Source organism: Neophocaena asiaeorientalis, unplaced genomic scaffold (genome assembly GCF_003031525.2).
Source record: "Neophocaena asiaeorientalis asiaeorientalis breed wild unplaced genomic scaffold, Neophocaena_asiaeorientalis_V1.1 scaffold24, whole genome shotgun sequence".
Classification (NCBI taxonomy): domain Eukaryota; kingdom Metazoa; phylum Chordata; class Mammalia; order Artiodactyla; family Phocoenidae; genus Neophocaena; species Neophocaena asiaeorientalis.
The window spans coordinates 463,067-478,596 of NW_020185317.1; the positions used below are offsets into that span (position 1 = coordinate 463,067).

The window sequence follows — 15,530 nt, forward strand, 5'->3', positions numbered from 1 at the left end:
ATAGCTTCATTGCTGTTTACTGAACTGCTTTGTGATCATTAATGGTAATAACAGGACATTGCCATTTGTATGAATTATATAGTGCTTTCACATATCTTACCTGTCTCAGCCCTAGGAAGTGGGCAGGATTAGGAAACTGCATAGCAGAGGTGCATGTGGCTTGTGTAAGTGAGAGCCTCATCTCTGATTGGCACTCAGGTTAGTGTGCTTTCTAAGATGCGGTGCCTTGCCCAAACAGAACCTTTGTGGGTGACTTTTTATTGGGTAGGGGGAAAGGGGTGGCCTCAGCCTCTTATTTGTACTGTCAGAGCCCCTGCTCTAACCTCCATTCATAAGGCCCTTCCCACCAACATCAGAAGGGCCTTTTTGCCCCTTAGATGGAGGTTTGGTGCTTTTCATTCTCTGCCAGAATACTTTATGTTTTATTGCCTATTTCTACTTATCTTTACTTTCCAACATTGGTCCAGCTGCCATTACTAAGTAAATAGAAAAACAAGGTCCAATTACTTCTCTAACCCTATTAGGTTCTTCCACATTATACTGATATTGTCTGTCTTTGATTTTCAAGATTGTTTTTCTGAGCTTTAGCAGGGTAGGGCCTGGCCCTTTCAGGTTGCATTGGCCCTTGTTAAAGAGAAGACAACCTGCGGTACCGTATAAACAGGTGAGCACGTCCCTGGAAATGTGGGTAAATTTCCTCAAAAGCATGAGAATTAGAATGTGTTTACTCTTTCCCAACTTGTGGCCTCTGAATAAAAGAGCTTATCAATAGGAATCATAATATTAAGAATATAATAAAAGCACAAAGGCAGTGGTTAAAATCATGTTTTTGAATAAATTCCTATTAGCTTGATTTTTTTTTAGATTATTCTATTCTAATGAAACAGAAATGATTAAAGGAAGAAGTACATTTCCATTCCATCCATCTTTATGGTTCAAAATAGTCAACTTCTAAAACTTGAGGAAAATCCAGATTTTCTAAATAGGAGCAAGCTATTTACTACTACCTAAGTGAATCTTGTAGCTATTTAAGGTGATGGATGGTGTTTCAAAGATACTAGTCTTTGAAACAAAACCATTTCTTGCAGGGAGTGGCCTGTAGAACCTTTTTCCGAGAAGGCTTGGAATCTTATACCATTGCCTAGAGTTAATGTAGCTGAGTTGAGATTGCTTTTTAAAGATAAATTTTGAACAGATAATAGATGAAAAGAGTATAATGTTAAAAAGACACGAAAATGAAAGTAAATTATCTCCCCAACTTCATGCCCCAGTCACCAGTTTCCCCTCCCTGAAGGCAATCAGTTTTACCAGTTTCATGTGATCGTTCTAGAAGTATTTTATTCATGTACAAACATGGAAATCTTTTCTTCCTTTAGGCAGATGGTAGAACGATTGCTTTAAAATGCAATGTCAGAGTGACACAATTACAGAAACCCCTTTACTTGGGAACAGGTTTAAGTTCTTCCTACCTTCCCAGTCACCCCCAACAAGTACAAAGTGCCGTCTTTGGACAGCCATCACCCTCCCATCTGTGGTAGACGTGGAGCTGGCAAGCTCTTGCTCTGGGCGACCTCTTCATTTGTATTTAATGGAAGCTGGTAAGTTAAAATTTAAAAAATAAAAGCGTTTCTGTGTCTTACCAGCATTTAAATAGAGGCAGCTAAATCTTCTAGTAACTCTATAAACGAAAGTGTCCAGAAGATTATTGAAAGGGGCCAAAATATATTTCTGTGATTCATGACTGGCTTCAGCTATTCAGAAGGGACCTGAGAGAGAGAAGATGCCACTCGGCAATGCTTTCTTCCTTCCAGGAGCTGACCCAGACTGTAGGTCCTTCAAGGTTAATGTGGGAGGCCTCACCCTTCTCCTGGTTCACTGCCTCTAAGGCAACATTTTTTTTAATTGAAGTATAATTGATTTACAATGTTGTAACAATCTCAGCTCTACAGCAAAGTGACTCAGTTATACACATATAGACATTCTTTTTTTATATTCTTTTCCATTATGGTTTATCCCAGGATACTGTTTTTGGTTTTGGTTTTATCTTTTTTTGCGGTACACGGGCCTCTCACTGTTGTGGCCTCTCCCGTTGCAGAGCACAGGCTCCGGACGCGCAGGCTCAGTGGCCATGGCTCACTGGCCCAGCCGCTCCACGGCACGTGGGATCTTCCCGGACCGGGGCACGAACCCGTGTCCCCTGCATCGGCAGGCAGATTCTCAACCACTGTGCCACCAGGGAAGCCCATATCCCAGGATATTGAATAGAGTTCCCTGTGCTATACAGTAGGACCTTGTTGTTTTTCCATTCTAAATGTAATAGTTTGCATCTACCAACCCCAAACTCCCAGTCCATCCCTCTCCCTTCCCCCCTCCCTCTTGGCAACCACAAGTCTGTTCTCTATGAGTCTCTTTCTGTTTTGTAGATAGGTTCATTTGTGCCATATTTTAGATTCCACATGTAAGTGATATCATATGGTATTTGTCTTTCTCTTTCTGACTTAGTATGATAAGCTCTAGTTGCATCCATGTTGCTGCAAATGGCATTTCGTTCTTTTTTATGGCTGAGTAGTATTCCATTGTATATATGTACCACATCTTCTTTATCCATTCACCTGTCCATGGACATTTAGGTTGTTTCCATGTTTTGGCTATTGGTGAACAGTTCTTCTATGAACATAGGGGTGCATGTATCTTTTTGAATTATAGTTTTGTCTGGGTATATTCCCAGTAAGGCAACATGTTTTTATAAGCAGTTGCTTTGGAGAAAATACTCTTCTTTTTTTATAATCCAAAGGAATAGTTATATGTATTCCCCCTCCATAATTTGAGGCCTGATTAGCTGCCACATCAGGCTGTGGAGAAACCGTTGTCAGGTAGAATGCTCCTTAGTCCATATCCTTCATCTTTCCTGCCTGTGAGCAGGGCTGGCCCTGTGGCCAGTGGCTCCTCCCTTATCTGATGCTCCATCATCACGCCCACGTTTGCTTTCACCTGTTCTTGTATCTGTTTCTCAGCAGTAGCTTTCTGGTCTCCTCTTACAGTTAGAGTTTAAAATTGTAGCTAAAATAGAAGCATGAATACCAACTTCTCTTTTCCACCCTTTTGAGTAGTCTTCCCAGTTACCTCTTCTCGTAACTAAAATGTTCAGGGACATTAATCAAAATTCTGCTCTCTCTTCTCTCTCTTCCTCAGAGGGGATGTTGCTTAGTTACACCATTTTTTAAAATCTTGAGTGACCTTCTAAAACACTAAATGATATGTGAAGATGAAACCTCCCACTCAGCATGAAACATTTCTCTATTTTAGAGGCAGAAGTCTCCACTGGTGTCCTCCTGAACAGTCGAGGTGCAAGCAACTAGTTCTGTCTGGTACTGGGTTTTTCTCACTGACGACCAGGACCTGCCTATGCATTTGGTTTTGTAACTGGTGATTTGTGTAAGTCCCCTTGGCTTTACACTGAATCTTAAAAGCATTGTGAAGCTGTCAGCTCTGCGGTTTTTGGTGATCATGTCCACAAAATCTGCTGTGCACAATGAGAATGAGTTTATCTTATAGTTTCAGGGATTCTCATTTATCAGAGGGGTTGGAGATTTTTGTTTTAGCAAGAAGTAAAGTAACAGTCAGAACGGGTCAGCTAGCAAAGCTGGTCTGTAGCAACATCTACAGACAAAAATAAGCAGACGCTTATTGGGGTCTGTTTGTTTCCTAGTCTTTTACCTCGCTGACTATTAAAACATTAGAAAAGAGGAGGTGGCATCCTAACTTGAGAGGGAAGATGTCTTGTAAAAATGCACTTCTCTTTATTGAAAAATAAGCTGCTCACTGACTGACCATTGGCTGGGTCTGTGAGGCACTGCTGCAGGCAGATTCACATACTGCTGGTTCCCGGCATGTAGAACGTGATACTAATGAGCTCATGCCTGCAGAATTCAGTCCTCCCGCCTGTCACCGAGCTTGTTCTGCTTTGACAGGCCTTGTACGTGTTACTTAGCTTCATTCTTGCAGAATACATGCTATTGGTCTTGAAGGAAAGCAAGTGGGACAGTGGTTTCCTCAGATCTATAGTTATTACATTTCCATAATCACAAAGACCTGTGTTAGTGCTCACTCAAGTCACTTATGTAGGGTTCCAGGGAATTCATAGTAAAGCTAGCGTTGCTGCCAAGGTCGTCTTGCTGGTCCTCAAGCCAGCATACTCATTCCTGCTTCCCTGTTTTTGCCACCACTCACTCCTGACTCTCTCCAACCCCATTTTTCTCAGCTGAGGGTCTGAGTTCTGTTTGTTCCATGAGACCTTTCTGACTCCACTGTGCCCTCACGTGGAATATTTTCCACGATCTCCACATTTCCACCTGGCACTCTGCCTCTTCAGTGCTTCTCTTCTGGACTTTGTCATCTTAACACCTGCTAGACCGGAAACCTCTCTCTGATTCCCTTGCACTGTCTAGCATAGTGCTGGGCATGGCAAAAATCTTTCACTTCACGACGCCACCTTCGTTGTGAATCACTGCTTCGTGATTAATGTACGTAATGGAAAGACTCGATATTTTACCCATGATAGACCTTTTTTTATGAGATTTAGTATTTTTTCATTGATGAGAAATATTATATTTTTATATGTAATATTCCTAAATATTCCTATATAAATTCCTAAAGTAGGATTTTTCTTTAATCATTGTATCTTTTCCTTAAAATAAGCAAACCAAATACTCTGTAGGAGACCACTTGGTGCTGTCAGGAAAGTCAGTGCAAGATTAATTTCCTTGGGGAATCACATCGAGTGGTCCCACTTTAAGAATCCATGTGACTCAGTTGAGAGGGTAACTCCACTCCTATCGGCTAGGACTCTCCTCTGCAGCCTGCCCATCAGCGTCATTGCCTATATTAAATGACACCTTGGGAAAAAGACATCTCACAGGGAAGCTTCAGTGACTCAGATGCTCTGTATACAGAGAAATTTCAGTGACTCTGGGTTTTATCTTTGACACTTGTTGGCTTCATGGTAATTGTAGTTACTGTCCAAAGACAATAATTGACATTTGTATTGCTTTTTATCAAGTTCAAATTATATAGTATATAAATATATATACATACACACGCGCTTATAGTTATATCCAATATATATACATACACCCGTCCACACCTGTGGAGATGTAGATATATATTTACTGGTGGTTCCAGAATATGATCCCTACTAGTGGCTACATTTAAGTCAGGTCCCCAGACCCTCTCACCACAGAGTCTCCTACAGCAATCTTTTATACTCTGTCTGCTCTTTTTTTATTTCCATTGACAGCTGCATTCTGTCTATATTGTAGAGGATAGGAGTGAAGGCTTTGGAATGGGGCAAAGCCCCATTGGATGGGGTTTGAGTCCTGACTCTGTCGTTTCTTACTTGTTTGACCTTCGGCAAACCTCAGTGCTTCAGCTGTTCTATGGGGACAAGAATTTCTGCCTCCCGAGTTAAATATGAAGGGTCAGTAACAATGGGGGCAGAGACGCAGCCCTGTGGTCCATCAGCAGCTCCTCACTGAATGGTAGCTAGTCTTATTCTTATCTCCACACTAATATTTTGGCGTGTTGTTTTTGTACACTGTTTTTCTAATATATTTGGGGTGTTCTTAGACATTTTCAGAGAAGCCTATAAAATCAAACAGGAATTGGTATAATCTGTTGCCTCTGACTGGAAAAGAAGGGATTGCTCAAAGAGTCCTGAGTGGGATTTTCGGAGAGGTGGAGAGGTGGATTTCCTCAGGTGATGCCTAAGGGACTTGTTTCAGTGTTTAAATGACTGTTTTTCTCCAATCAATTTACAGCGGAGATAAAAATCTGTTTCAAATACTACCACGGCATTAGTGGAGCCCTGCGAGCCACGACCCCCTGCATCACGGTGAAGAACCCCGCTGTGATGGTGAGTGCCCCTCAGGCTGCTTCCTTGAGCCTCAGTCCCAGAGGCCTTGGTTTCTATTTCTGCCTGTGCAGCTCTGGCAGGGTTATGGGAAACAATGCAAAGGAAACACATAGCAGTGTGGGCGCCGTTTTGGGAAAGGAAATAACTTACAGGATGGCTTCACTAAATCCATAATGTAAACCAGTGAGAAAATATGGCTTGATTTATAATAATTCTGTATATAGTCAACTCTCCAGGGAACCTATTCCTGAAGGAAATTGGTGAGTGTCCATCCATCCTGGAAGGTTTTTTTTTAAACTTTGTCAGGGTGGCCAGTTGGTAGGAAATGGTGGCGTTTTGCATCTTCTGTGAATTTAATTTACATGAACTCAGAGAGAAAAAAAAAATTTAAGTAGTGGGTGATTCTCCCTGCCAGTCAGTTTAACAGACTTTTACCCCAAAGAGAGTGTGAGATGGGGATTACGAGTGCGCCGCTCCTGCAGGAGAGAGTGTGGGATCCCTCCTGATGCTGAATTGAACTATAGTGCTTAAAGGTACCACACATATGTTTGGTATCACGTGGCCACTCAACAGAAGCCAACCTTTTCACCAGGTCCTCAATTAAAGAAAGAGGTATCTAACTTAGCTCCAGAGGAAACTGATTGTGCTGGACTTTTGAAGGAACGTATGTCCATTTCCAACATGGTACTTTCTTAAGAATTACTTTTCACAATTTCATGATTTTTCACTTCATCAACTAACTTTAGAATCTAACAGCTTCACAGGGTGCACTCCATTGTACATGGGTGGTTGAACTCAGATGGTTCTTGGAGTCCAAGATATATAAATCATGGCAGTGTTTATAAGTCATTAATAACAGGTCGTGAAAGTATAGAAAGTATAGAAGAAAATTATTGACTCTCGTAATATAGAATCTTCATAATATTGTGTGTGTGTGTGTACACATTTATAGATGCATGCATTTTTGGAAATAAGCAAGTGAACAGGTTGACTCCCTGAAATTCAGAATGTAATCTCTGCAGATGGCATTTTGAAATTGTCTGGCCCACCAATATGATATCAAGCAGTCTTTTCCTTTCACTTATTCATTCAAACAAATATTCATTGGGTGCCTAGTAAGTGCCAGACATTGTACCCACCACTAGGAATGAAATGATAAGCAAAAACACAGCCCTTGCCCTCACTGGTCTGGTGGGGGAGAGAGACTCAATTAAACTGAATTGTATTTATTTGAGTGATAATTACTATGAGGGGCAGTGAAATGGGGCTATGAGAGCATATACTAGCAGGATTCATCCTGATCAGGAAGGTCTTGGAAAGCTTCCCTGAAGAAGGCATGTTTTCAGGACAATCTGAAGGATGAGTAGAAGTTACTTAGGTGAAGAGGGGGAGGGAAGAGCATCTTAGGTAAAGGGAACGAACGGTATGTGCAAAATTTTCAATATCTAAGTACTCTGTTCACATTTGAATTATATTTGAGTTCCTATTATAGTGAACAAAGTATAGAATATTTTTTAAAAACCCACATTTACTATATAAGACTTCGAAGGTTCACAAGGAGAATAACAGTTGTTGATTACAAAGTCTGCCATGTCACAGTAAGCACTAGAACACACTAATTAATATTCTAAAAAGAAAAATTGTAAAACTAGAAAAGTGGGGCTGTTGATAATAAAATGTTTGAAAAATTAACTATGTGTGAAATTAGATAATAGCTTCCAAACATGACTTTCTGGAGTCAGATTTTCTTGGATTTGAGCAGTTTCCATGATCAGATATCACTGATGGCCGGAAGCTTACAGCCTGGTGAGCATTGATCCTCTTCCATTTGATTTTGCATTGAGATTATTCTGTCAAAGCCTGTGGATAGTTGGAGATAATTAATTTTCTTCAGACAGGTTTTAGAGCACCTTAAAAGCTTCATAGATACAGCACTGGCAATCATAATAGAATATTTTGGTTCAAAGGCTGACTAATGGAATTGGTGGTCGGTAGATTTCTGACCAAGCTTGAGACAGTTGGGTCTATATCTGCTATTGAGAGGCTGTGCCAATGGGCATTTCACTGTGGGCTGGTCACTGTGTTTATATGACAGCGTGATGTTCACCTAGGAATATGACCTGTGTGTAGATACTGTACTGACTGACCACATCGATATTCACAAAGCTCATTTAGTTAGGATCATTCCATGATGCAAAGAATAGTTGGGCAGTAGCAACCACATTTTAATGCTTGATGACACTGGGTTGGTTGGCTCTCACCAAGTACATCTGTTTTATTATATTGTTCTGTACCCCTCTGACTCATCATCCCTAGGTTAAATAGAGCAGAGACAGCACCCAACTGGCCAGATAGCATCGCTGTGTCTGCCTCATCCTGCTTTCACCATACACACACACCCCTGGACTATAAAGTGGCAAATAGAGAGGTAGTACAGACTGCGTCTGGGACAGACACTCAGCAACAGCTGCCCTTCCTGTGCCAGGCATCTCACAAACCGTGGCCTCCCCTCAAATGGACCACACTGCCCGGGGAGATGTGCCCCCTCCGAAAACATGATGTCTCTTCATGCCAAGTGAGAACAGGGAGACTTTGCAAAGATTCATAGTCTGTCATCATTCAAAGCCTACTTAAAATGTTGTAAGAAATTATAGAAACTAAAGAAAATGCCCTCGAATTCTCCTTTTAAAAATGTAATTCACTGTCTGGCAAAAGGCTAATATGAAACAATTCTCACAGAATTCACAGATAAACAGTGTCCTTTACAACAACGTGGTAATAAAATGCTCATGTGAACTAATATTCAGAGAATTCAGCTTTATCATTCATGACAATAAAGCCAGGAAAGACCAACCTGATCACCAGAAATAGGAACATCAGTGATAATAAACATATCTGTACTCAGTGTTTAGAGAGAGGTTTTTAAATAAACTCCCTTCATAGATTTAAGCCAGGAAAACTCAGAAGGAATACTGTCAACCCGTGTTGAAACAATACATGGTAGTGAGTGATGGTCGCCTTTATCTGTCCCTGAAGCGAAGGATTTCCTGTTCCAAGTGGCACATATCACTGTGTACACTGATGAATGGCAATGACGTCAAAGTATGCATGACAGAGAAGACATAACTTTTTTTTATTCTTGATTCATTGCAAAAGGATATGTGAGAAAGGAGACCATACGATTAGGATGGCTGCTCTTCCCTTTCCTGTAGAGTTTCTCAGTTACTTCTTGCAGGACAATGTGCATCTGGATGGAACGAAGTAGTGATGCCTGGATGGTACCCTAGGCATATTGCAAATGATATGTGAAACAATCAGGAAGCAGTTAAGTGTCACACAAAATAGTTTTGACTAAGGTACAAGAAGTAGAGAAGGAAATGGAAAATTTTTTTAATGTTTATTTTATTTATTTAATTTTGGCTGCGTTGGGTCTTTGTTGCTGCACACGGGCTCTCTCTAGTTGCGGGGAGCAGAGGCCTCTTTGTTGTGGTGCGTGGGCTTCTCATTGCGGTGGCTTCTCTTGTTGTGGAGGACGGGCTCTAGGTGCACAGGCTTCAGAATTAGTGGCACACAGGCTCAGTAGTTGTGGCTGACGGGCTCTGGATTGCAGGCTCAGCAGTTGTGGTGCATGAACTTAGTTGATCCGTGGCATGTGGGATCTTCCTGGACCAGGGCTCGAACCCAACCCGTGTCCCCTGCATTGGCAGGCGGATTCTTAACCACTGCACCACCAGGGAAGCCTGGAAATGGACATTTATATTTCAAAATTTGAATGGAATTTATTTTGAAGTTCCTCAACTTGGCTTGGATTAGTGAAAGTTTTATCTCTTGGTGTATGATTTTTAAGGGAGGTGGGGAGTGCCACAAAGATAAGATGGAAAGGTGTAATCTAAACTTAAGAATTAAAATGTGGTTTCTATTTCTTGACTATTCAAAATACATTCTGCCTTCAAATCTGTCTCTTACAATGTTCTGGACTTCTTTTTTAGAGGACCACGAAACCCTTTTTTCCTAGTGTACCATAAATTGTGCACTAATTGTACATAAGTTGAGAGACTTAATCTGCTATGGTCTGTAAATGACTCGTTTCAAGTAAGATATAATTTACTCAGAAGCTTTTAGAAAAAGCTTTACAATACAATAATCAGTACAATAGGATTGCAAATTCTTGTTACTGCTAATTATAATAGCATGTGCCATGTACCAGTAGCACAATAAAATAGGAGTCTACAAGGGTGGTGGGATATCCACATGGTCACTCAGAAATATTTAGCAAGGAGGATAATTCTACATTTATATGGATGAGTCTGATGTAAATCACCTGTTTAGTTTATTCTAGGTTTTCCTAATAAATCTGAAGGAATTTAATGTTTGATTTTTTAACTTAAGGGAATGTTTTAATACCATAATAGCAATATAAATATGCTTATTACATGTCAACTATATTCTTTTTAAAAAATATTTATTTATTTTATTTTTGGCTGCGTTGGGTCTTCATTGCTGTGCGCGGGCAGTCTCTAGTTGCGGAGAGCCGGGGCTCTTCGTTGCGGTGCGCGGGCTTCTCATTATGGTGGATTCTCTTGTTGCGGAGCATGGACTCTAGGCACGCGGGCTTAAGTAGTCGTGGCTCTCAGGCTTAAGTTGTGGTGCATGGGCTTAGTTGCTTCGCAGCATGTGGGATCTTCCCGGACCGGGGCTCAAACCCATGTACCCTGCATTGGCAGGAGGATTCTTAACCACTGTGCCAGCAGGGAAGCCCCAATCTTCTTACCAAAGAAATAAAAGGACATAAAGTAAGTTGATTCATATCCCAGGGAACTTGGAAGCTCATATTGGTTACATTTGGGGTAAAGATTAAATTTAGGTATGACCCTTCCTCTAGTCTCTGAGACTCTGCATTTATGTCTGACTTCCAAGATTTGTAGCATATGAAAAGGCATATACAATACATTGATACAAAAATCATATTTGCAAATATGTGTGTTTCCCTAAAAAAAGTTGAGAGGTACCATATTCCTGTGGAACTTCACATATGTGTTTTTTCTCTGCAGATGGGGGCAGAAGGCATGGAAGGAGGTGCTTCAGGAAGTCAGCACTCTCGAAAACTCGTTAGCTTTACGTTGTCTGGTAAGGATGTCTTTAAACATGACGTCCAGTTGGAAAGTGTATAATTTCAAAGGCACGAATAGTCACTTCTTTCTGCACTCTCATATATGATATGTGAGCAAGTTTGTTTGTTTTTTTTGGTAATACTTCTGGAAATTCAAGTATATCTCTTACCATGAAAAATTAGATTATTAATATAAACTCAGAAAGCTTCTAGCAAGTTGTCTTGTGATGAAAAGACCATAACTATGTATACTTACTTAAAACTGTAATGTAACATGTGCTAAACCCACTGTAGAGCTTAGATAACTGAAAACAATTTGTGCTGGCCTCATCTAGAGAAAGGAAAAATTTGGAGACTAGCGAAAAAAAGCCAAAGGAGTACATATAAAGAATTGAAAAGTAGATTAGACAATTTTTTTGTTGTTTATTTTCTGGTTAGTAAAATATTCTGATTTTTTTGTATATTTATCGTACAACTGAAGCACTGCTTTTCGGGTTGTGAGTTGGAACTCACTGGTGATTTATAAGATTAATTTAGTTGAAACTAGCAATTAAAAAAAGAATAGAAAAGAGCCAGAGTTTAACCACCAAAGGGAAATGTTTTTCATAGAACACCAGTTTATACAAACTGAAGATTTCACACACAAAAATATACACACCTATGTATGTGTATAATGGGTTTCAAGGTAAATGTATTTCACACATAGATCACTGTCAAAAAAAGTTTCAAAGCCACCGATTTAAAAAAATTAATCGGCAGTCATAAAGTCAAGACTAATCTAAGAAAATCAGTATTTGAAATGGACTTTTAAAACAGACGACCGTACTACAATACATGTAAAATCAAGTCTAACAGATGTCTATCACTGTAAGATGTTTTGTTTTCATTTTTCCATTATTGTAGTGCTTCTAAAATTTAAATTAGATTCACTTTTTCTTGGCTGCAAAAAAATGTTATGAATGAAAATAGAAAATGAAAATAGAAATTTTCAAGAGTAAGGGTTAGAAGGCTGATCTTGAAAACACAAGTCCATGATGCATGAATATCACGTATAATGGAAGTGTGCACGTCAGTTCATTGCTGGCCCACGGCCTATCTGTGTCTGTTCTAGCATGTTCCTTCTCCTCCCCTTCCCCCGCCATACAGGTCACTTACTATGAAAACCATTTTGCTTTGGTTCTCTGACAAATCTCAGAGGCTGTAAACTGGTTCAAATTTGGCCAATAAATATATTTTGGTTGGACCCCTCAGGGTTTTTAAAATATCCAGATTTTTAGAAAAGCACTGACTACCACTGCCTGTGATACTACTCCCCACCCACCTTATCTGTCTCTCTTTTGAAAGCACTTCAGTTGGCTACCTGTGCTTTAGACCTTCACAGTTCTGGGGTGGTTGCAGGAAGAGAAATTGTTTATAGATTTCTTCGTTTATAGATACGGAACAATTGGCCAACCTCCATGGCTCAGAAAACTTAGTTTGACCATACCACGGTTTTCTTAGTTTAGAAGCAATGCCCTAAGCTTTCAAATGATCAATATCACTCTAAATATGACACATACATATTGATTTTGACTCCAGAGGGGATGTTAATTAACCCACCATGGGAGAATGACCATGTAGAAGTTGAAAATCCCAGGACATTTTCCTAAAAAGTAGGAAATAAGCTTTGGGGCACAGCCAAATCCTTTTTTTTTCTATATACAACGTTTTCTAACATCCACCTCAATACACATGGAGGCTTGCTACCTAAAATCTGCTCTGTTTCTTACCATGTAATCAGCTATTTGCAGATGATGTATAGAAATGGCTAAAAATCATAGAAGATGAAAGCAATTTTATAACGATAATTCTAAAAAATTCATCTGGTTGTAGCATATTGACAGTGGATGATAATATTTATGGAGAGCATTTAAGCACTGTAGAATGTCTGTCTGCAAATGTTCTGCTCTTGATTATCTATGGATAAGTAGGGACACAAATAATTGAACTCTACAGCTAAAACAAAAAACTGGTTTTTTTTTGTTTGTTTTTTTGCGGTACGCAGGCCTCTCACTGTTGTGACCTCTCCCTTTGCGGAGCACAGGCTCCGGACGCGCAGGCTCAGCGGCCATGGCTCACGGGCTCAGCCGCTCCGCGGCATGTGGGATCTTCCCGGACAGGGGCACAAACCCGTGTCCCCCGCATTGGCAGGCAGACTCTCAACCACTGCGCCACCAGGGAAGCCCCAAAAAACTGTTTTTTAATGACTATCTTAAACCTTTTCTCCAAGTAAGAAGGATATTTAACCTGTCATACCTTTGTGACTTTGAGTCCTTCTTTAGTCTATTAGGTGATGTGGATGTTTATGAGCAATAAAATATATAAAAGATAAAAGAGAGGCAAGAGATGGATAAAGTGAACTGAATGATCAGAGTACAAATAGTTGGTAGTTTATTGTATTTATTGGTACGATGTCCCTTGTGGAAAAGGGTTAATGGTGACATCTTTCTTCGCTCTGGCTTAATCTTCTGGTGGATGCTTTTTCTTCAAAGGAATGTTTTGCATGAATAATTTAGCTCTGTCAGATGTCATGGCAGCCATTTCTGTACATGTTACTCCTTGTTTACTGCAAAGAAATCCCTTCTTGAGAAGTAGATTTAATATCTAAAGAATGTCATTCTCTTGTCTGAGTCTGAGACGAGCACAATCAAGAAAGGTAAGAAAATAAATATGTAAATTGCATTTTCTCTCAAAGCTATTTAATGCTAAATAAAGCCAAGTGAAAACATGTAGCATTATTAAATTGACAGTAAAATGCAAATGCTGTATTAATAATGACTCCATAGTTTAGGAAGTGCCAGGGATGGGGACTGTGAAGCTAATGAGATTGCAGCAGCTTCTCTGAAGTGCTTGTCTAGTTCTTTGCTCATCTTTCCCTTCTGCCACTGGCTTTTAGATCAAAGATCTTACTATATTTGATGCCGTGTTCTTAACATAAGGTCCTCTTGCTTGAATTTTTAAATATTTTCTGACATATTAGACTGTCTCCCGCTACTGCCAGTTATGAGTCACTAGACAGTCCTGGGCTGTTTTCATCACATGTTATCTAGGCCACAAGTTCTTGTTGGTCATTGGTGAACCTCCTCCAGGGAGTATGGTTCTATGGGCAACCCCAGGCCAATTATGTCCTTCTAAGAAAGACTTTGTGTTTCAGGAATGGGATTGAGTAGGATGACCATGGTGACCTCCCAAAATGTGGGGTTACTCTATAGGGTCTCTTCCCCAGCTCATTTGGGTAATCCAAAGGTCTTTGAGGATTCAGAGGCCATCCACAGAATTTTTTTCTGAACCAGTGGTCAGGACTTCCCTACACTGATCATAACTGCATAAAGTTACCTAGAGGCTGTCTCTTCTCCCGGAAGCTTTCAAGATCATTTAGCTCTCAGGGCAACCTTATTCAAACTGATATTCTCAGAAAGGCATTGAGGATCCAGTGAAGCCAGCTTTATTTCCTGACATTTTTGTATCCCTCAGCTTGACCATTTTTAAAAGTTTTAGTCTCTTCACTAACCAGACTTTAGCCAGAACTTTTAGCAGCTCGCATAGTATGAAATAACAAGTGGTGACTCTAAGATGAGTTATGGGACATTCATCAAATATTTAATTTACTTAACAGCCTATTGAAAAAATAACCTAACAATTATTTAATATAGCAGATAGCATTCAAAGTTTAGAAATATTTCTGGTCTCCTTTTATTTCCCCTAACATTCATTTCATTTGTAGAATATGTATGATGTTTTAAATATGGCACAACTGAATGTGTGCTCTTAGGTTTCATCCCCAATTAAACTTAAGTCAGTGCATCTCATATGTATATATAGAAGATTCACTTTTCTCTCATGAAGGAACATATTGGTTTTCTTTTTTAATACACTGTTTACTAAGGGTTTCTCTCAAGACATTGTGTGAAATGCTAGCTGCCAAGCCACATAGAAAAAGGGGGTGAAGATGTACGTGTTAGGATCAAAACGTTTCCCAGGAAAAGTCATTTTAGGTGTATAAGGTGGTAGTAAAAGTTTGGCTTCATTTTGCAGCCTGTTAGGAGACTTTCTGCTGGAACTAGTCATAACCCACTTGTCCTCACTTACCTAAGCAATCATAGTGTGAATAACTTTGCTGTTTTACCAAATAGTTTCTGTTTAGAGCTTCCTGTGTGATTATTTAAGGACAAATTGTCGTTGAGCTGCTTGTTCTAATCAAGATATGTGAATCTTTTCTCCTTCTGTCCCTCTTCTCTCCCTCTCTCTTTCCCTCCCTCCTTCCTCCTCTCTTTCTTTCTTTAAAGATCTTCGGGCAGTTGGGCTAAAGAAAGGGATGTTCTTCAATCCTGACCCTTATCTTAAGATGTCGATTCAGCCAGGGAAGAAGAGCAGTTTCCCCACTTGTGCCCACCATGGTCAGGAGAGGAGGTCTACTATCATCAGTAACACCACAAATCCAATTTGGCACCGAGAGGTAAGATGATCGTA

At 40.0% G+C, this 15,530-nt stretch overlaps 1 protein-coding gene across 2 annotated transcripts in view; it reads left to right on the plus strand.

Annotated features, from left to right (window-relative positions):
- Positions 1 to 15,530, plus strand: part of HECW2 (HECT, C2 and WW domain containing E3 ubiquitin protein ligase 2) — a 258,616-nt gene that overhangs the window by 84,167 nt on the left and 158,919 nt on the right. For both annotated transcript variants that reach the window (XM_024733635.1, XM_024733636.1), the window contains exons 3-5: positions 5,817 to 5,911; positions 10,963 to 11,038; positions 15,347 to 15,516. In XM_024733635.1, coding sequence (XP_024589403.1) covers positions 5,817 to 5,911; positions 10,963 to 11,038; positions 15,347 to 15,516 — 341 coding nt within the window. The remainder of the gene's footprint in view (positions 1 to 5,816; positions 5,912 to 10,962; positions 11,039 to 15,346; positions 15,517 to 15,530) is intronic.